This window comes from Vigna angularis, chromosome 1, assembly GCF_016808095.1.
Source record: "Vigna angularis cultivar LongXiaoDou No.4 chromosome 1, ASM1680809v1, whole genome shotgun sequence".
NCBI classification, from domain to species: Eukaryota; Viridiplantae; Streptophyta; class Magnoliopsida; order Fabales; family Fabaceae; genus Vigna; species Vigna angularis.
In genome coordinates, this window is record NC_068970.1 from 6,134,188 (window position 1) to 6,156,958 (window position 22,771).

At 31.3% G+C, this 22,771-nt stretch overlaps 2 protein-coding genes across 2 annotated transcripts; both read right to left on the bottom strand.

The window, feature by feature from the left end:
• Nucleotides 1-273: 273 nt before the first annotated feature.
• LOC108322151 (transcription factor bHLH146) lies at nucleotides 274-1,473 on the bottom strand. Its single transcript, XM_017554145.2, has one exon. It carries the CDS (start codon nucleotides 1,054-1,056, stop codon nucleotides 430-432), a length of 627 nt encoding a protein of 208 aa, XP_017409634.1. The 5' UTR covers nucleotides 1,057-1,473; the 3' UTR covers nucleotides 274-429.
• A 13,740-nt stretch (nucleotides 1,474-15,213) lies between these two features.
• Nucleotides 15,214-22,355, bottom strand: LOC108322175 (plasma membrane ATPase 4). The gene is made up of 16 exons (XM_052868335.1): nucleotides 22,106-22,355; nucleotides 19,724-19,843; nucleotides 19,383-19,619; nucleotides 18,443-19,204; nucleotides 18,222-18,344; nucleotides 18,031-18,135; nucleotides 17,794-17,938; nucleotides 17,505-17,669; nucleotides 17,163-17,401; nucleotides 17,038-17,070; nucleotides 16,861-16,942; nucleotides 16,590-16,750; nucleotides 16,343-16,510; nucleotides 16,055-16,237; nucleotides 15,783-15,964; nucleotides 15,214-15,505 (listed from the first exon to the last, which is right to left on the bottom strand). The coding sequence occupies exons 1-16, from the start codon at nucleotides 22,163-22,165 to the stop codon at nucleotides 15,409-15,411; spliced, it is 2,862 nt and encodes a 953-aa protein (XP_052724295.1). The 5' UTR covers nucleotides 22,166-22,355; the 3' UTR covers nucleotides 15,214-15,408.
• Between the last annotated feature and the right edge of the window lie 416 nt (nucleotides 22,356-22,771).

Sequence of the window (22,771 nt, forward strand, 5' to 3'; positions counted from 1 at the left end):
TGCATTCCCAAGTCTGTGAATGTGATGAAGAGAAGAATAACTTCATTGCTTTGGAGACAATATTATAGAAACAACTTTTGTTAATTGCACCACCACTTTCTTTGAACCTTTTGGTACCATTCTTTTCTGTCCCGAACAGTTTTGGAAAGGAAAAATAATATTTTCAAACCCAAAAATACTAGTTCACACATAATGAGTGAGAGATAAAACTGAAAAAAAAATATATGATAAATTATAGAACGTGACAGAAAAATTATAAATGATAACCAGGTGTTAAAAAAATGAAGTGTTTAGTTGCTCTTTGAAAAATATATATGTGCAATAATCATATTCAAATTACATCAACAGCGAGAGGAAATATAGAACAATATGTTGAATTGAACATAGTTTATGGCTAAATTTGTTGAAATGCACGAGATACAAATTAAATTAACGCGTCTGTGGCAGCAGAAACTGAAGAGCGTTCACCTGCATTTGCAAACAGCTAATGTAACTCTCAAGCTCTTTAGTCATTTGTTCATCACACATCTCTTCTCCTCCAGGTATCAACCTTCTCAGCCTCTTCCACTGCTCGTCGATGTCCTCATCTGCATTATCATCTTCTCTCGCCAAATCCCTTTTCATTTCTGACACCTCCTTGCACTTAGACTTGCTCCCTAAAGCCTCAGCCTTAGGCTTCGAGCTAGGGTTTGAAGAGAATTCCATTGGGACAACCTCATTTTTCTCACAAGCACTTGATGAACCTTCACCAACCGCATTTTCAAGAAACGTAGAGCTTTTAGCTGCATTGACACGACCACGATCGTTTCGAAGCTTGACTTTGAGGCCGTTACTCCATGCAAAACCTTGTGCTGATAACACCATTGCCATGTCCACCTCATACTTGACAGCACGGTTAATATCACAATGGCTGGTATCTTCTACGGAGGTCTTCTCCTTTATATTCACCAACGCTGGAACTAAATGGTTCAAATAATTCCTAGTAAATATAGATTGCACTATTTGGTTTGGCTCCACAGAGTATACACGTCTGCGTTTAGCCACTTGCCCTTCCATTTATCTAGGAAACAATGGTTCCAGCAAGAGAAAGAGAAGCGGGGGTGACGAAATCAGAATTGAAAGACGGTTTTGTTGAGCAAAAAAATTGAACTGGCAAAAGGGATTAGAGAGAAGATGATGATGTGGAGAGATGGTTGGTGAGAGTAGTAGGAGAAAGGGGCAAAGGGAAAGCAAAGTAATAAGAAGAAGAAGAATAACAAAGTAAGGAAAGGAAGGAAGTTGATGAAGGTATAATGGGTGAGTAAGTGAAGTTATGAAGAAATAGTTGGAATGATAGGAAGGAGATAGATAGATTGAAGGAAAAGCAGAGAAAGAAGAGGAAGAAAGTGAGAGATTTGTGTGCAAAATGTTGGGAGTGGTCTACTTATTTAGAATGGCACATGGACTCACATGGTTCTTGCTTTCCACAACTGCCCACAGAACGGAGTCTCTCCCATGTGCACTAGAAAACAAAGACACCAAAACCCCACTATAAATGCCCTCACATGACTCCACCTCTTTAACTGGTACTCTTTCCCTTTGCTCCTCCAGGGTCTCCCTAATTACAAAACCTTTTCCCCTCATTTCAAATCAACCAGCTCATCCTACTCCTACTCCTATGTGGGAGGGAGCATTTCTACTCAATCAATTTTTCTCTTCTCTTCTCATTATCATTTTTCACTATGCAATCACATTCATCATTTCTTTATTCAATTTCTCTCAATACCATAACAACTCAGAATATATATATATATATATATATATATATATATATATATATATATATATATATATATATATAATTCCTGCTATGGGATCATTATTATATTATAAACCAACAATGACAAAAGTTGGTGTCTTGTGTATATAAATAAGTCCAAAATGTTTTGTTCATTAGAAAAACAAAAAACAAAAAGGTTCATCATGGTGGAACCTTGATAAAATCCTTTATCACCTTCTTGCTTATTATATACACAGTCATCCTAAGAGAATATATATAATAAATAAAAAGATGAGAAAAGGAAGAAGTTGAAATAGAAGAAGAGGATGAAGAGTTGGTTAGCTTTATGGTTTGAGAGGATCCTATAGTAGTAGAGATATTGGAAGTCTAAAGTAAAACTAAATGCCAACCACCGTTTGAAGTTTGTGGGACAAGTGTGCATGTGAAGAGTCTGAGAAGTCAGGTAATTAGTGTAAGGTACGGTTGGGATTGTGGTAGTTAATAATTGTTACTACGTTAGTGGTAATATATGATAAATATCCTACCTGAGGCAGAAACAGTGGTGAGGGTATGGAATGGATGACAAAACACAACATAGCGGATATGTGTGTTGGGTAGGGCCATTTGAAAAGCAAGGATGAATTAGCCACGGTAGCTACAAGAGAAATAAGGCACTAACATTGATTGAATGGAGTTGAATATGTTGGAGTATAGTGGTAGTGGTCTACATGAGAGATTGCATTGACGAGTCATACACAATTAACGGGTTCGTCAAATTGTCAGAGCCTATGTCATTCATTGTTTTACGCTACCCTTCGTGAATTGTGAGGATGGACAGATAGCAACGTAGTATTTCTCACTCGACACAACACCCACTTCCAAGCAAATCTCTCTCTGTCAATTTAAACGTGTGAATATACGTAAGGAAAATTATATCCTCAGAACCTGGCACCATCACAATTTTTTAATACAAAAAATCATGTCAATGGGTTCTGGATGAAAGAGAGTAGTACTACAGTAGTTTTTTCGGTTGAAACATTGCACTTATAAAGTAGCTTTCGGATGTCACTACCTTTATTTTCATTCAATACTCATTAATAACATATTTTACTTTGTACTATACGAAAGCTAAATAAATGAATGTGAAACACGGTTTCACTCGTGGAAAACAGATTGTTTAATACACGCAAACCATCTACTAACCTTTTTTACCCTCTTTAAACCTCTTGTACCCGAGCTTCCTTTTCCTTTGCTCTTTCAACTCTAGCAAAGAGAGCAAGATTAGTATTTGTGTGTAGAAAATAAAATGTGATTAAATTTATTTTAATGATTGGTTTATGTTTAACAATTTAAACGAGATACTTTTTGTAAGTTTTGGGTCAATGAGTTTGTCGTGTGTGGATTTGGCTTTTAACAATTTCAAATGTTAAGAAGGTTATGCAATGTTGTTGTCGCCACCAACATTGAAAATTCTTTTGTCTAACGATTTTTTCTATATTAAGGACGTGTATCTATTTAAGGATGAATTTGAAAAAAAAAATGAATTTGAATAAATTTAAAGATGATATTTTTATTGTTTCTTTTAAGAAATTCGAAAATAAAAATAAATGGATTTAGAGTGAAATATGTAAATGATTTGATAATAAATCCAAACTTTTCGTCCTAAATTTTCTCTTATATGTGAAGATAAGATTTTTTTTTTTTCAATTCCACAAATCACCTCTTGAAGAAAACACATAATAAGTTTTTGAACCTAATCGTTGAGACTGTACAGCATATTTTAAACGTTATGGTGATTTTGTTATGCAATACATGAATGTGAATGGTTATGGTGGACGTTGTTGTCGTACGATTTGCAGCTTCGAGTGTTCAATTGTAGATCACTTTTCTATCTAAGTTCAAGTAATGGTATTTAAAAAGAAAAAGTACATACTAAGTATGAATTAACTAAATCACTTAATTTAAAGGAAAATATTTTTTAAAAATCCTCCTTCCGTTGTAAAACTCATAAATTGAAGAGCATCTAAGCTTAAAAGTACCATAAAATTAAGAAATTCTCCTAATAAAATGGGATATAAGATATTATGACAAGAGGTACATCGTTTAAGATAAATGTATCCGAGCTTATATTCGTACAAATAAATAGTAACCGGTCAAAGAGAGAGAAAGAGAGTTTTATTGTGATATATAAGAGTGTGATTTTATTTTATTTAAATATGAGTGTTTGAAATGAAGATGGCATAATTTGTGGCTTTGAATATTTATAAAGTTAAAAAAAAAAATGGGAAGATATGGTTGGATTTTGAGGGACAGCAGAGGGAGCATTTAGTTTGATCACGTGCAGAGCGGAAAGCATTTAGTTTACATTAAAGTGCAGCATATTGTATGTTAAACTGAAAGGCATTGAGATATATATAGGATGATTTCATAGGCAGAAATTGATCCACGCCCTCCCATTCAGAAGGGCTCCACCCTTTGTTTGAGGTATTTTTGTAGGTACACACATTTATTTTATTTTACTAAATATTATTTAGAAATGAAAGGTTATTGAAAAGGACAGGAGAGAAAGTGAAGAGTAAGAAGTAAAAAATATTTTAGACGAAGATGATTGAAGTGGCAATATCCGCATGTGTGCCTCCTTAAATATCTTAGGCAGACATCTATCATATTTCCAATACAACCATCCTACTACCCCTAATGTTCCAGGGGAATCTTATGTTTCTCACTTAATCATCTTATTTTCAGATGTTTTAAAACCATATTTAAATTACATATGTTATCCATAATAAATAATAAAATATATATATATATATATATATATATATATATATATATTAATATTAAACACATAACCAATGCAGAGTCACAATGTAACTAAACATCTTAACTTTATTCTCATGTCAAAAATAGTAAAGTTTTTACAAGATCTAATTCTTAAAAGTATAAATGTGGCAAAATTTGGAGTAAGAAAAGAAAAAATAAATAAAAGAAGAATAAAATAAAATAATTATATATATTATTTAAGGATCTTGACAAAAAAAAATACAGATTTTCTTAAGAAAATATTATTAGATGTAGATACGCTGTAACATAATTGTGTGGCTCCAAAATCTGCTTGTTTTTTAAATGAAAGTTTCTTTCCCACATTTACTTCTTCTACATGAAATATCATATGAAGAATGACATATTTTCTATTTATCTCTCTTCTCTCTTTTCCTAATTTTTAAATAGACATTCCTTATACTTCTTTTTAATTCATTCCCCCTCATTTATTCTACACAAAAATAGTCCATGAATGATCATATATTTTCTATTTATCTCTCTTCTCTCTTTTTCTAAAATTTCAAGCATTTCTCTATTATTGTTCAAAATTAAATCAATGAACAGTATTAAAAGTTAATTGAAAAAAAGTAAATATAATTGATTACTATAAAAGAATAGATTAATTTATTTTTAATTTTTGGAACTGGATAAGAAATTTTTTAGATTTTTTAAATTTGTTAGTTTGATTAACTTTACACAAATCAGTATAAACTGAAATTAATTATTTAAATATTATTGTTATATATTATTTTATTGATATATAATACATGTATATGTGTGTGAGGAAAACGTAACATGTTTAATTAATTTAGTTTATTTCTCAATTTTATTCTTTTTTTTTTCTTTATGGGTGTCATTTTCTTTGGGATTAAAATATAAATCTTTGAACATGTACTTATTCTCCCTTTATTTCTCAACTGTTGATGTTATTGAATCCTCTCTTAGTATGAAGTACTTACAGTCAGTTATCTTCTGTTACAAATTATACACTATTGATTTTTAAAGTTTATATTATTTCATCTACCTGTCACAGTGTTTTACACAGGAAAATTGTTGCTATTTTGATAAAACTTGCAAGTTGACCGAAAATTTTTATAGAAGCTATGTTAAATATTGTTTTCTGTAATATACTGTTTAGATATTTTACTATTTCCATTTGCAAGTATATATATATATATATATATATATATATATATATATATATATATATATATATATATATATATATATATATATATATATATTAGGAATGAGAATCACTTTTGAATCCCAATTTGAAAAATATATTATATTGCAAATTTGAAATACTTATTTTTTAAAATAGTTTGTTTAAAGAATTATTTTATTAGAAAATTGACGGAAAAAGAGAGGAGAGTTTCTTCAAAGTTAAATAAAATCAAACACATAGACCTTAAATTTGTTATCAATCATTCTCATTTTCGAAAGAAATGTTAATATCTTGTATTTGTTACATTTTCATTATTTTAATTTATAATGCATTGTTATGGTTTGAAATTATATAAAGAAGGTTGAAATTCATTAAACAACTTTTTTAATATTATATATTAAAGATGTCAAAATAAATTTAAAGTTATAAGTTAATTTGGTTCATATGAATTTGAATTAAGCTATATTATTTATTCAATATAGGGTTAATTCACGGATTAAACTAATTTAAACTTGATTGATTGATAATTCACCATCAACAACTATTTATTATTATTTTATTATTTATTATATATTTTTTATTATTTTTTATATATTTTTTATTATAATTATTAATTAGATAATTTGATTTTTAAAATATTAAAATGTTTTTTAATAATATTTAAATCATTTGAATATTCAATTTATTTATTTGTGAAATTATATAAATTAATATTTTAATATATATATATATATATATATAAATACATGATTATAAATCTAAATATAAAAATCAAAACATTAATTATATTAGAGATTTATTATTTAAATTTTTTTAACAAAAAAATAAAATAATTTTAAAAAAATATTATTAATTATAAGTAAGCTGAAAGATAATAATACGGTTTTCCTTGACTTTCGCACATTTGTATACATGAAATATCATGTGAAGAACAAGATGTTTTTTATTTATCTCCTTTTCTTTTCTTCTCTTTTCTTAATATTTTAAATGGACATTCCTTCTACTTCTTTTAATCCCTCACACTTTTTCTTCTTTTAATCCCTCACATATTTTCTACATGGAACAGTATATGTTTTCTATTTATATCTCTTCTCTCTTTTCCTAAAATTTCAAATATTTGTCTTGTTGTTCACAATTAAATCAATAAAATTATTAAACGTTGATTGAAAAAAAAAAGTAATCGATTAAAATAGAAAATTTGTATTTTTTAAATTTTTATAACTGGGCAAGAAATTTTTATATTATTTCAGTTTTTTTAAAATTTAATACTTTGATTTGATTTACATAATTAAATTTAAAATACGCATACATATTTATAATATATAATTTAATATTGGAATATTAACTTAAATAAATAAAAAATTAAATATAATACATAAAAAATTAATATAATTAGATTAAAAAATTATATTTATTATTTTTCAAATTTAAAAATTAAATTATATCAAAATTTATATAAAAGATTTAATTTAGTATCAAAATTTAAAAATTAAAAATATATTTAATTCATCAATAAAATACTACAAATTAATAAAATTAACATGTCTGCTAAATTGACGTTATATTTTTATAAAATTTATCTTATTTAGTGTTCATTAAATCGATAATAACACAATATCTATTTAATAAAAAATTATATTTTTTTACACTTTTTAACTTTCTTTAAAATCAATTAAACTTAATGTCAGTTAAACCGAACTAATTGATATTAACTCAAATATATTTTTTGTTAAAAAAATAGTTTCTTTTAAAAAATTTTAAGTTAATTATTTACATTACATTAAAGTCAACTAAATTGACGTTAATAATATTATAATTTAACAAAATAAATTTATATTTTCCTATTATAACTGGTAATTAAAACAACTACATATTTATACGTGCCTATATATAATTATAAATTATTATGACTATTGATTAATAATAATTTTACAAAAAGAAAATATAAAATAATTAATGTAAGACCCATGAAAAAAAAAATATTTATAATAGTAAATTTTAGCATTTTATTAGTAATAATAATTTTAATGGATAGAAAAATATATATTTTGAATATAAAATTATAGTAATTTTAGAAGGAGAGGTTAAAATTTTTGATAACTTATTTAGTATTTTTTTTTTTAGAAAATCGAATAGTAAAAAAAAAATGAATAGTGAATAGTAAAAAGTGAATAGTAAATAGTAAAAAGTGAATAGTAAATAGTAAAAAGTAAATAGTAAAAATAAATTTTCAGCATTAAGATTCCTTAGCATGGAAGAAAGTAGTAGGTAGAAATTAGAATCAGATTTGGTGAGAAAATGATTGAAATATTATTTTAAATAATATTAAAATAATAAATAATATTAAAATATTAATGAATAGTAAATTTTTTTAACTATAAATAGCCATGGGAGGGAAGGGTATTTTGCACCAAGAAAAGAGGAATCAAGTGAGAGCTTGAGAAATAGAGAAGAAAGAGCTAGGGAGAAATTTTTAGTTGCAAGAAGAGTAGAGGTTCTGAAGGGTTTCGGGGAAATAAATTCAGATCAAGAGGAATCTGGAATAGAGGTAGGGGAGCTAATCTTTCTAAGCTTTTATATTATGATTTAGTACTGTTTTATTACTATTCATGTCTTGAAATTATGTATGAATATTGTTAATGCTTACTGTATGTTTATCTATATTGATATTCGGTGTAAATATTATATGCTGTTGTTTTGAATCTGTTAATAAGAAATTTGTTAAAAACTAGTTGATGAACACTTTGGCTAAGGAAAGACTTGGTACTTAAGTTGTCCATTGTGACGCACCTCTCTTTCCTGGAAGTCTCCTCGACAAGTTTTTAACTTAAATCTTGTGTACAGATTATGTACTGTTAAATTATCATGTAATATATCTTGTTGGAATATATTCAGTTTGTATGATTTCTGAAATGATTGAAGTTTATTTGATTTGAATTTATGCATCTGAACATGTATGAGTATTATGGGGAAATGTCGTAAGGGTATAATATGAGTCGAGGAATGTGAGTATGGTATGAGTCTCGCGGAGAGATTCTGTAATGTCATGGTATGTGTATGAGGATTATGGGTAGATTTCGTAATGGTATAATATGAGTTAAGGAATGTGAGCATTGTATGAGTTTCGTGGAGAGATTCTGTAATGACATGGTATGTGCGTATATGTTGATGTTGAGGGTCATGAAGTTGGAGGTTATCCTGATACTCTAATAATCAATCAGTCTCAAGTAGAGAATGATGAATTATGTGGTGAGAGGGGCAGGAGGTCCTGGTCTATGTGCCGGTTTAGGACATAGTGAGGGGACTAACCTTGTGAATGGTATGGAGGGCAGAATGTTCTGGTCTATGTGCCAGTTTAGGACATAGTGAGGGGACTAACATTATGAATGGTATGGAGGGCAGAATGTCCTGGTCTATGTGCCGGTTTTGGACATAGTGAGGGGACTAAGAATGACATCACAAGTGAAAAACCTTCCGTTGTATCGCTCATCAACATATCGTTGGGATAAGTGCCTATGGAATATCGTTGGGATAAGTGCCTATTGAATATCGTTGGGATAAGTGCCTATTGGGTATTGTGGAATGAGTGTCTATTGGGTATAGTGGTGTTTATTGGGTATTTTGGTGTTTATTGGGTATTGTGGGACGAGTGTTCAATGAGTGTTTATTGGGTATTATGGAATGAGTGTCTATTGGGTATTTTGGTGTTTATTGGGTACTTTGGTGTTTATTGGGTATTGTGGGACGAGTGTTCAATGAGTGTTTATTGGGTATTATGGAATGAGTGTCCATTGGGTATTTTGGTGTTTATTGGGTATTTTGGTGTTTATTGGGTATTGTGGGACGAGTGTTCAATAGGAATTGTGGTACGATGGTATGAGGGTGTCTGACATAATTATTATATGATGTTTGTATCGAAGTAATTATGCATGTCTTATAAATGATTTGTTGCATGTTAGCTCACCCTACTTGTTTGTGTTTTGTGTTTGGGTATGTGCGATGATCGTATAATTCGTTATACGGGAGCAGATGAAGGAATGTCGCCTCACATAGTGCCAAGGAAAGGGAGGAGTAGAAGAACTATAATTAGAATCTTTTTACATGTATAGACTTATATTAACTAGGAAATTTTAAAGGGTGAGATTACGGAATGTTACCGTAAATGTAATGTTAATTATCAAGTGTGAAAATTTGGGATGTTACATTAATGTAAAAAGTTGGGTTGTTACATTAATGTGAGAATTTGGGATGTTACAATTAACACAATGTAGTAATAATATTTTAGCATAAATAAAATAAATTATTTAATTTTTATGCAGAAAATAAAAGACAAGTGCATGCTTGGCTAAACCAAACACAATCACCAAAGTAGCAATGGAAGTCTTTGACAAGTCAATAGGAGAAACAGGTGGACCCTAATTATCTTTATGGCTTCATTTAATGCATAGCAAATTATGCATGTCATGAACACCAACAAATTGTTCATCTATGCTTTCACATACAGATTTACATTTAGTTACACACAAAATTCAACCAAAACTTCAATCACGCTAATTTTGTTATTGCCAAATTGATTTAATTAGTTCCGCCAATTTAGTGTGGGTTCAAATTTATTACATGTAAATTTCAATAAAAATATTGAAGGAATTTTTATAAATTTTTATAAGTTATTGTCTATTATTATTATCATGAAATATTAATAAATTAATATTTTTTTAAAAATATTTGTAATAATTTTAAATTTTACCAGTAACTTAGTCTGAGATAATTATTAAATAAAGTTACATTATAAACTTTATTATTATTTTTAACTGATATTATATATTTAATTTTGTTCTTCTCTTTTTTTCTTTAGTCTTATTCTCGTTGCTCTAGCTACACTTCACTCTCTTACTTTAATTGTATCTCGCTCCTTACTCTTATATTAGTCTTGAATCCCAATATGTTTGTTTTTATTTTGATGGATTTGTTACACCTTGTAATTTCTATTTATAATTATGCATTTTGCATTGTATTAGATGATAATCTGGTTGGCACAACTTATAACTACAATAAAGGAATGGAAATGATGGAGGAATTTATATTCTTTGATATATTGAGCTATTAGTTTCTTGTAGGCTGGACACAGTTTATTTAAAAACTATAAACTATAGTTTATCTATATTATTTTGTACTTAACAAAACTTAAACTATTTTTACTGAAACCTAGTTAACTGTTTCAGTTTAAATATACTGAACTTATTTTATTTTTAATACAGTTAACTGTACTCTACTATGGTTTAGGTATATTTGCGATCTAAATTTTTTCCCTGTCTCGTTACATCCCTTTCTCAGTATTGTTAAAGATTATGTTCCGGTTGAAGGCTCGTCGCTCTTAAGGCTCGCCACTGTGGAAGGTTCGCCAAGGCTCGCCGCTGTTGAAGGCTCGTTGTTGTCGAAGGCTCGTTGTCGAAGGCTATGCCGCACTCTGCCGTCGTCGAACTGTCGAAGGCTCTACCACCATCGTCGAAGGTTCTGAGAACACTCTTCCTTTAGCTAGAAGCAAAGGCATATCACTCTGCAACCAAAGGTACGCATTTTTTTTCCTTCCCCTTTCAAAAGGGATAAATTTGATTTTATTTGCCCTAAGGGTAGATTCTCTAACATTGTTAAAGAGAGAGGTTGATGACAAATAAGTAAGAACTTTGATATGAAAGTGATCTATAAGATATAAAATGTTCTTCTGAGTCCACAACAACCTATTTAAGACTTTGAGAAATTATTGGATAGAGGAGACAACCAAAAACTTCTCTGTTCGGATGTTGACAAAACAACGACACATAAGTTATGAGTAGCTTCTAGTGTTCAGATTTGTTGATTAGCATCTCATACAGTCTAGGATAGGATTCATGGCGTTCATGCAAATTAAAAATGAAATGATGAGATTATAGTTCATAATAAACTTAATAGCAGAAATTTGTCTACTTCATTTGAAAACTTTGCCTGGGAATTTTTTTATAGGCGGGTAAGACCCTCTGCCATCCTTTCTCATCTGTAAGAACAAACAACTGATAAGTATACATAGATACCTAGTTGATTGGATTTGTCTTGATCTGATATTTTATTGACATGCTACAATTTCATTATATATTTATATTAATTTTTTCTCTTTTCTAGTTAGATGTGAAAATAATTTATAGCAATGGTATTGCTTTGGATGTATTAGCCCAAGCTACTGGAAAAGGAAGGGCACTTGCTTTTCTACTTGAAAAACTAAATGTTGATGGACTTGGACCACACAACACTCTTGTTTGCGGTGATTCTACTATTTGTATTATCTGCAAATGTGATTGTACTGTGAAAAATGATCTTTCATTTCCTGAATTTGAAGGTCAGCAATGCACAGGAAGAATTGCTTCATTTGTATACAGGAAATGCAAGGAGCAATCCCCAAATAATTCATGCAACTAAAAGATGTGCAGCTAACATTCTGCAAGCCATTAGTGACTTCTCTCAAGCCAACTGAAAGAATGTGTCTTCAAGAGATATTGGAGATTGCATGTCCAGCGGGAAAGTTCTTGGTCCTAGCCATGAAGTAGTGATGTTCTACATGTTTTATGAGAGATGGAGGTGTGGTGAAGTTGAGAATCCTAAGCAGTATATGCACAATTTGAAAGCAGTCTTTGTAAGTTTGATCCAATTGTAAGATTTTACTTAGCTGCAAATTCATATCTAAGCAAGGTGGACCATGTTTTGAACCAGACACACTTGTTTCTCATGCTTCCTATGCTTTCAATAGCTACTATCAGACAAATGGGAATTTCGATATTGCATACAATTTTTGAGGCATTGCTACTTTGACCAAACGTGACCCTAGTAAGTCAAAATGTTTATCTCGTTAGGTTAATTATGTTAAGTGTTCTGAGAGTGATTTAGAGGGTTCTAGGTTAATTATGTTCCAAGTTAATTATCTATGTAGCATCCTTTCACTTTTGGTACCATAATGATTTAGAATGTAATAATGAATAACACTACTTGTGTGATTGATGAATATAAATATATAAATATGAATACATTTACATATGCTGATGAATAATGTCAAACATTTATGGAACTTTTTGCCTGAGAATGTTGTGAGGTGTTGAAAAGACAGGTGCTTAACTTAAGCAACTGCAATTCCATCCAATCAAACCATTTACTTTTTGTATGGGTGCTTTCTTTTTATGCATTTGCATTATTCTAGTTCCTTTAAACTTTAAGATCAAATTAGTTTGTTTTCTTTGAAAAACTGCTACAGGTTTTTTTAACTATGAGATGTGATATTCTTTTAGAAGATACCAGAACACTTACTTTTGAATAACCAATTATGCTGAGTTGGTATATATATATATATATATATATATATATATATATATATATATATAGGAAAGTAGCTTCATACTTTGGATTATATTCCTGATGTTATCATAATGAGTACATGTTACGCAATATTTACATAATGCTTTACAGAATGCTTTTGGGAAATTAAGTGTAGAATATTTGAATGTTGAAACATTAATAATTTTCAAATGAGCGGAATTTTAATATTAGTGTATGTTGATAATGTTGTTCATACTGATGTTGAAAGAGAAATCATCCTGAACTTCTGTTTTTCTTTTCTCTTCAGGCTATGGAAAATGTGTTTATTCTACATTTGGGTATGTATAAGATCATAGCATAACTTACTAGTTTGAAAGAAGCTTGTATAAATATTTTATTTAATCACTGTTTATATCATTGTTGTACTTTTTTTGGACAGATTTTAGTTGCTTCTGCACCACCTTTGAACTAAGGATTTTGAAAAGCAAGATGCATTTGTAACTGGATTTGCTTTGCATTAAACTGAACTATAAGTAACTGAACTAAACTATAGTAAACTGAAAAATAGTTTACTAAACTACACTGTATTATAACTGAACTAAAAAACAGTTCAGTTCAATTACTCTGAACTTATTTTTAGTTCAGTTCAGTTTTCTTAAATTGTTTTATAATTAACTATAAAAATTTATAGTGCAGTGTGCACTTTGTCCACCTCTACATATATCATAATAGTTGTCAATAGTATTAAATATGATAAAACATAGTTATTGTTAATTTATTTTTTCTAACTTTAAGATGAGTTATTTTTACAAATATTGACTATTTTGGATAAATACCATGTTAGAATCTATCCACTTCGAATTATATAATAGAAACTTGTTTCAGACCTTACTAAACACATTTAATGTGTTAAAAAAGCTAGTATGGTTAAAGTTATTATTTTAAATCTAAATTACTAAAGATGGTATGTCAAATAACATCACAATTTCAAGTTTAATCTAGATTTTTCATGATCATTCCAATGGATTGTCCTTTCCTATTTACTAAACAATTTTTCTTTTTTCCGGTACATACAATCAAGAAAACCTAACATACTTGAAAAGAATCACATGTGTCTCCTATTCGAAATAGTATTTGAATATCTTAATTATTATATCTCTTTGATTATTTATGACTAAATAATGTTCTTACCCGTCTTACAAATCTATTTAATTATGCACTTTTAAATCATGCTTTCGTCAATTGGAATATAATTATCTCTTTATGCACTCCGTATCTACATATCAATACACTAAATAGCATTGATTTGTAGTGGAAGACTAGTTTTCCCAATTACACCAACCCTCATCTACAAATGTTCATCATGTTGACAAGTCTATCCAATAATTATTTTTTTTAAACTGAAAATTTGATAAATTATAAATTACAAAAGTTTTGGTTTAAGTTTGATAGAAAAATTATTTTAAATTTAAAATTTTCAAATTTAGTTAAATATTTTTTTACAAAAAAATAAATATCATATCAAGAAAAACATTATTAACTATTTACCGTCAAAAGTATATACATTTTTTTCTCCAATGTCATATATAAAGAAAGACATTATAAATGTACAAATACAAAATAATTATAAAAAAAAGAGAGTAAAAATTATCAAATTTTAATCTTAGAAATAATTTACAAAAGTAAAAACTAAATAAAAATTAATATAAGTTTATTAATTCAAAACGGAATTGAGTATGAAGATGAGAACTAGTAAAGAAACAATAGAGACATATTTAAATAATACCCATAGATTCATTTGTCATCTGTAAGGGTAATAATTAAATTCAAAAAACTTGTTTAAACCTAAATTACATTATTAATATACCACCAACTTGATTTTCACTAAAAATTGTTAATTCTTTATTTAGTAGATTAATTTCTTAAGCAATTAATCAGTGCCTACATACTTAATTATTATCTTCACTAACGTGTTTAATGATTTTACGTTTTGTATGATGCTGGAAGAACCTTTTTATCTTGAAAAATCACAATGTTGACACAGCTATGAGAATACAAATGGTGAGTGAGAACAGAAATGAAGAAGCCCCAAAAGTAATACGAAAGCGGATAAACAAGGACTATAGAAACTAACACTTCGTCTCTATCATAAGAAAAAAAAGGTGAAGACAACCATTTAGCAAGAACCAAAAATTACATGGAAAAGGAAAAGTAGATTGCTAAAGCTACATGACAGGCGAAGGAAGACATCCTCTCTTTTTGTTTCAGACATGCCACTGGATTTGTGCACTTTTCTTATCTACAATTTTTCGGTGGTGTCTCACACGGTGTAGTGCTGCTGGATAGTATCAATGTCCAAACCCTTCAGCTTCACCACAGACTCAACATGTCCTTTCAGAGTGTGAAGCTCGCGAAGCCTGTAAACATAATGAATTAGTAATAAAGACAAAGAGATTATAGAATCATAAATATTTATAGAGAATAATTTCTATGTAGTACTATGAATTTTTTACACCATAAACTAATAAGAATCATGTCAGGTATGACCTCTGATTGTTGTAAAATTCAATGTACCTACCATGCATACCAAATTGTGATTGAATGTCTTGTAAAATAATTCAACATTATAGACTATTTTACTCATATTTGTATAGATTTCACCAGTTTAAGGACACAAAGGTGTGGTTGGCTTACCTTGCAACTTCAGCTCTTTTCCTGGCCTGCTCAGCAATCTCTGAGAGTTCTCTGTAACTGTTTTTCTCATTGAAAATGCTAGTAGTTTCTGGTGGTTGAAGTCCATGTAGGGTCCTCTGAGCATGAGCCCACTGAGCTTCCCTCTCCTCCTTACCGTAGTCTTTCTTGGTTGTGAAGGCAGTCTGACAGATTTTGAAACAACCAATTCAAATCAATGCCATGAAAGCTTTCACCATTATAGAAAGAAAGCTAACATATGAATAGATATATACCTTGTTTTCTAGGAGGTTTAGCCAAGCCTTGCCACTCAATATGTAACGGATGGCAAACTTCATGAGGTCAAGGGGAAAGTAGAAGACAATACTGTATAGCCAGATGACTCCTGCCCAACCCCAACCAATTCCTTTCACCTTTGCAAAGCTCCAGTCAGCATACACTGCTATGATTGTAGCAATCTGCAAAAAGACAGACAATTTGGTCAAAATATTGTTCCATCCCCCTCTCATCTCGTAGCGTGCCTACTAACAACTCTGGGAGATCAAAAGGAGCACCATGCTTACCAGCTGAGCAATAACGAAAGCAATAACTAACAGCATTCCAGGGCGTTCAACAAAGGACCAGCTTCGAGAACGCGTAACAAATATCAGAGCCTGGCTGACTATACTGACTTGCAAATACAAAGCAGACATCATTTCATCATGAGTCAGGTGTCTAACTCCGAATTTTTCCTGCAAGAACAGTCAAAGGGGTGTTATTTGTTTGATCCAGGAAAAAGTCTTGAAATTATTTCAGTTGAATAATTCTTACAGGGAAGAAATTAGTTTGTTCCATTGCCCAGAAAAATATGATAGTCATCAGTGCTAAGTAACTTCCAAGCACAACCCCAGTAGCAAATATTTCTTGCAGTTTCCAGCTGTCGGGCAACGGAGATGGCTTCACTCTGTCCTTGGAAATTGTCATGATTGTTCCTAATAGTAAGCCAATTAGTGTGTCAGACCTCTCATGTCAATCAGCATAGTAATGAAGAGAAATCAAGTCTAATTCAGAGGATTATCTGCCAAAATCCTAACAACTTTACCATCATTTAGAATGGCAATGATCAAAACCATGAAAGGAGAGAAATCGAACTTCCAGATCAATGCTATGAACATAAAGCCAAACTGCAATCAAAACAAGAGAGAACCCAAACTTATTGATATGCACTCATTCTTTATCGTGACGATTACATAAAATCATAACATTACTATCCACTTACCACTATTCGGATAGTGATAGATACTGCATATATCTGAAATACAAAGAATATATAGCAAACAATGTTAATTTAGAAACAACAAGCACAAAAGAAAATTTTTATGAACAAAACAGATAGCAACCAACCGTATAGTTTTTCATTCTCTGGAAAATAGCCCTGCTGGTTAAGACGGCACTAATAATAACACTCAAACCAGGTTCTGTCAATACAATATCAGAAGCGCTTCTTGCAGCATCAGTTGCATCAGCAACAGCGATTCCAATATCGGCCTTCTTCAAAGCAGGAGCGTCATTGACACCATCTCCAGTCATTCCACAGATGTGCTTCCTATCTTGCAACTTCTTGACAATTTCGTACTTGTGCTCTGCAGATATAAAAAGGTGTTGATGATAACAATGTGTAACATTCAGGAGAAGAAATTAAGGTGAAAAGAAAATCATCTGGGTCAACTGGTAAAGAGTGTAAACCTGGAAACACTCCTGCAAAACCATCTGCCTTCTCAATAAGCTCTTCTACTGGAAGAGCAGCTATACTAGCATCTTTGTCTTGACCGAGCAAGGAAGCGGATGGGTACATATTAGTTCCCATCCCAAGTCTTCGTCCAGTCTCCTTAGCTATGGCAAGTTGATCCCCTAGGGAGTATAACATACAGGACACAGGACATTGAGTTGAGCATTCTTGGCAATAAATACCATTTCATTCAACAGACTCTTTGAAGAGAAAAATACTTGGGTTGTAATGAATTAGATTAATTACCAGTAATCATCTTGACATTTACACCAAGATGCAGAGCTCTACGGATAGTTTCAGCACTGTCATGTCTGGGAGGGTCGAACAGTGACAACAAACCAACAAACTGCCATGGACTACCAGCGCTTTCTTTTGTTTTCTCAGGAACTTCCTGCAGAAGTAGCACAGAAGGACCAAGAGGGATTGGTAAAAGGAAATGCATAGTTTCAACACAAACTTCAAACGTGAAGATGCTATGAAAACCTGTCTAGCAACAGCAAGTGAACGAAGCCCTCTCTCTGCAAACTTGTCAATAATACTGTGAACCTTCTTCTTTGCATCTTCCCTGAGGTTACATAGGGTCATGATCTGTTCAAAAAATAAATTACATTAGCATCATCATTGGAGTAACAAGAAATCTCACCATTTCTGAACAAATTGAGTCATGAGATTACCTGCTCGGGAGCACCTTTGCTTGCACGGTGCCAATTTCCATCGGCATCAATGTAAGTCAAAGCAGTTCTCTTGTCAACAGGATTAAATGGCAAGAAATGCACTTCTCTTACCCCAGCCCTTGCCTACAGAAGCACAAAATTGTTCATCATAAGCCGTCACATAATTTTTTTAACAATTAACTGAAGTATAAAAACTGATGCAAATGAAGATAAGTTAAAACCTCTTTTGGATCAGCAAGCATTCCAACAATGGCAGCATCTATTGCGTCCTGGTTTTCAGTCCTGGAAGCCCTTGCCGCAAGAAGGATCACATGATCCTTGTCGACACCCTTTGCAAAGACCTCAATCAAGTTCTTGTCTACACTCAATTTGTTAAGGGTCAGTGTACCTGTTTTGTCACTGCAAAGAACATCCATACCGGCCATTTCTTCAATGGCTGTCATTCTCTTCGTTATAGCACCCTGCTGAGAAAGCCTGTGAGAACCAATGGCCATTGTCACTGACAACACAGTGGGCATAGCAATGGGAATTCCTCCAATCAAGAGGACCAGAAGATTGTCAATTCCATCTCTGTACTTGCGGTGCTGAATCGGGTACATGACTATGATCTCAGCCAACATACCAACTGCAATGGAACAAATACAGAAGTTTCCAATTGCTGTAAGCACTTTCTGGAAGTGGCCAACTTGGTTGGTACTATCCACGAGGTGAGCTGCTTTCCCAAAAAATGTGTGGACACCGGTTGCAATGACAACAGCTTCAATTTCACCTTGCTTACAAGTTGAGCCAGAGAAAACTTCATCTCCAGGACCCTTGGTAGCAGGAAGTGACTCTCCAGTCAAGGCGGATTGATCAACCTTCAAAGCATCACCCTCGAGAAGACGAGCATCAGCAGGAATTATATCACCTAGTTTGATGCTTATGATGTCTCCAGGAACTAAAATAGCAGCTTCTTGCTCAGTCCATTTACCATCTCTTAGAACCTACAACAATGAAAATTCAGCCAGCCACTAAAACATGCTTAAACTTGTTTCTTCTTCGAATTGCACAAACAGTTCAAAATAGTATGTAAGTAAAACAGAGACATTATAGTTCATAACGATTTAGTTTCATTTTTAAACAATGAGAAGTTCGAATTCTCATTAAACTTCGATTCGCTACCTTTGTCTTGGGGGCAAGACCAGCCATAAGAGCAGCAGCTGCATTACCGGCATTATTTTCTTCAATGAAACTTATGGTGGAGTTGATCACCAGCAAGCAGACGATACCCACAAAATCTTGCCAATCTGGGGGTCTCCCATCCCCATTTGCAAGAGCAATTGCCATAATAGCAGCAGCTTCCATCACCCATGAGAGAGGGTTCCACATGAACCCAAGAAACTTGAGTAATTTGCTTTCCTACATCAATAAAAATGTTACCGATCAGCATTTGCATTTAACAACTGTACCATAGAGATATATTAGCCAAATGTATTATAATTGTATATTATAATGAAAGGAACCTTTTTCTCCTCTAGCTTGTTTGGCCCAAATATCTGAAGCCGACTGGCTCCTTCTTCCGAGGACAATCCTTCTCTGGAACATTTCAGCTGCTGGAACACTTCCTCAATAGGAATACGTTCCTGTGAATTAACAAATCATGTTAGAATAATTGATTCCTTAGCACATACGCCACATGCATCATCTCCCCCCTCAACAGGTAACTGTAAATTTAGTCGCTTCTTGAATACTATTTAGCAATTGTTTGCTTTTGCTTTTCAAAGATTTATGAACGCAATTATTTAATTTTATTCGTTCATGCATGGGTATGTGCTTCTGGTTAGGCAATATTTTACAAAATACTCAAGAAACAGACTTTTTTAATAAAATTAGAAACAACTTTCTGTTTCTACGTTGACTTTGACGCCAAATTTTAGCAGTGTGAAGCGAAGAACGGTTAATTTTAAAAAAGTGAACCAAACGGGGCACAGGGGGCTGTAACCAAAGTCAGTAGGTGCAGTAATCACAAAAGCGTTGACTGAACACCGCCCAAGAAAGTGTTTGTGTCAGAGAGGACAGAACAACTATCCTCCATGTGTAACACCTTGCACCGCCTTCCACGTTATTCAATTCAATTTTCTGTTCACATCTCACCAATAACTTCAACAAGACCAAATTGCTCTACCTAGTAACAGTAAATTACTGGTACAATTTAATGTGAAAAATAACTCTGAATTTAAATAACAAAGTGATTCCTTTGATTTTAATTTCTCATCGTTATTTAAATTTATATTTTAAATTATCGTGTTGAAAATTGTGAAAGGGTGTTGTAGTTGTAGAAAATAAAATAAATATAGAAGCTGTGGACCCTGGTGTGTCAGGGCTAAGGATCATGGCACCATAAATGTGAAAGCTACGGTTAAGCAGGTGGGTCTGAATGTACAGAAAAGAAAAATTAAAAAATGAAAAAGCTCAAAGTACCACGGAAAAGTACTTAAAATTCCTTCAGACCACACACGGCGCATAGAAAGAGACAGATAATACATAATAGGCATATAAATCAATGCAGTAATTAATTATGAGAAAAGTATGGTTTTTTAATATTTGTTTTTAACTTTAACTTTTATATTTAGTGACAGTTTTTTACTGTTATAATAAAAAATTAAAAATTAACAATTAATCAATTTTTAAAATATACAGACTAAAATCATAAAAAATATTACCACATTAACTGTTATTTACGCACCATCAACGCGGAGAAAAAAATATGTCGAAAAGTAGACTTATAGAGCATGTTGAACAATTTATCTTTTTTTTGCCTCTGACACGTTAGATCCATTAGAATAAAAGATTGAGCTTTCAAATTATGAAAAATTCTATTACGTAAGCTTTTGAAAGACTTAAAAGCTCACTGGATTATTATATAAATCGTTAAATATTTGGATGAATTTAAAAAAAAAATGATCCTCCAAATATATATGATTTTGTATATCTTTGTATAAAAATACTGACACAAGATTCCGCTATAAAGTTGTTTAAAAAAATAAAGTTGATGTTTTAACTTTACAAAACTATCTGAGAGTAAACAATGGAAACACGGTTTTAGTATTAAATTATTCACAGAAAATATAAAAAAAAGACACGAGATTCGGTGATAATTTTTTAAAAATTATATTTTATCTTTAGAAAACTTACAGGCAGAATAAAACATTCGCAATTCTAGATAGATGTAATTTAAAACAGCGTAATCCTTTGCTTAAAGAAATTATGCGAAATTCACGTGTTTGATAACAAAAAAAAAAAGTGGAGAGGTTTTTCTGGAAAAAAAAAATAGAATCCCAAAAATCCCATAATTGCGGGTTGCTTTTGGAATCGTACCACGTCCCTTTCGGAGCATGTTGCCTCACCTAAACTTGTAGCACTCTATAAATCATTCCCTAATTTTTCTCATCAATCAAATAGAAAAAATATATGCAAAAATATGTAAAAATTACAACTTGTTTACTCTTCTCGTGTTAGATCAATATCTCCAAAAAGAATGTATTTAATTCAACTTTTGTTTGAAAAAAAAGAAGAAAGATATTTTTAAATGAAAATATATTTAATTCAAGTAAGATGAGAAGACGGAGGATTTGAATGCAAATGTGTTACGCAACCTACACCTCACTTTAGGAGTACAGCAGAGGAAAAAAGGGGATGAGAAACAAAGTGAATACAGAGAGAGAATGCAATAATGTGGTAAAAAAAAAATTGGTTGTACGTTTAGCATTATGCTGTCATTGCAAAGAAATCTGAAAGGGAAAGAGTAATCGAAGAGGCCCAATTTGAAAAACGGGATCTTAAGAAGAGAAACAGTAGAAGACGGAAGAACATAAAGAAAAAGTGCGGTGGGTGAGAAGACATACCAGATCAACAGTCTCGTTCTTGATTTGGTCGAGGGTGATTGCTGCTTTGTCAGCAGCCATGTTTGAGAAGAAAGAGCCACAGAGCAGCGCAGAAGAGAGAGATCTACACCCCGAAACTCACCCTAATGAGAGAAGCAAAGAGAAGGGTGAGAGATGAGAATGGAATACGAAGAGACGAGTGGTATGCGTTTTATACCCAAAAAAACTCACCCATGGATGGTATCACAATTAAGACTTCTCCCACACAATTATGATGTTGACCGCGCTGATGTGCCTTGGACTTCAACACCCCTCACTATAAAATAATACTATTTTCTTTTCTTTTTATATTCTCTTTTCTTTATCACTTTCTTAAACTTTCTAATTTCATATATATTTTCTGTAAAAAAAATAACTGAAGTAGGCCAAACATAAATATCTACTCACAAATTATCTTATGCAGTAATATTTATAATAAAGATAATATAGAAAAAATTAGATAACCCTGTAATATATAAATAATAATGTGTAAATAATCTACATTTCTAATCATAAAGTGTCATTATAATAAATTTCCTATTTAGCTTTTGTAATAGCCATGATAAAAATTTATTAACATATATTTATAATTGAATGACCATATTCAATAAATTTATTAACTTTTATAATAGCTATCTTAAAAAAAAA

Bases quoted from the DNA above. Each gene is read 5' to 3' on its own strand.
- LOC108322151 (XM_017554145.2), bottom strand. From the start codon at position 1,056: ATGGAAGGGCAAGTGGCTAAACGCAGACGTGTATACTCTGTGGAGCCA.
- LOC108322175 (XM_052868335.1), bottom strand. From the start codon at position 22,165: ATGGCTGCTGACAAAGCAGCAATCACCCTCGACCAAATCAAGAACGAG. The intron at 16,238-16,342 runs GTAAGCATGGTG...GTCTTTTTGCAG, and splicing joins CTTTCGTTATTGCTCAGCTG to ATTGCTACAATCATAGCAGT. The intron at 15,965-16,054 runs GTATATATCTAT...AAAATCTGTCAG, and splicing joins TAAACCTCCTAGAAAACAAG to ACTGCCTTCACAACCAAGAA.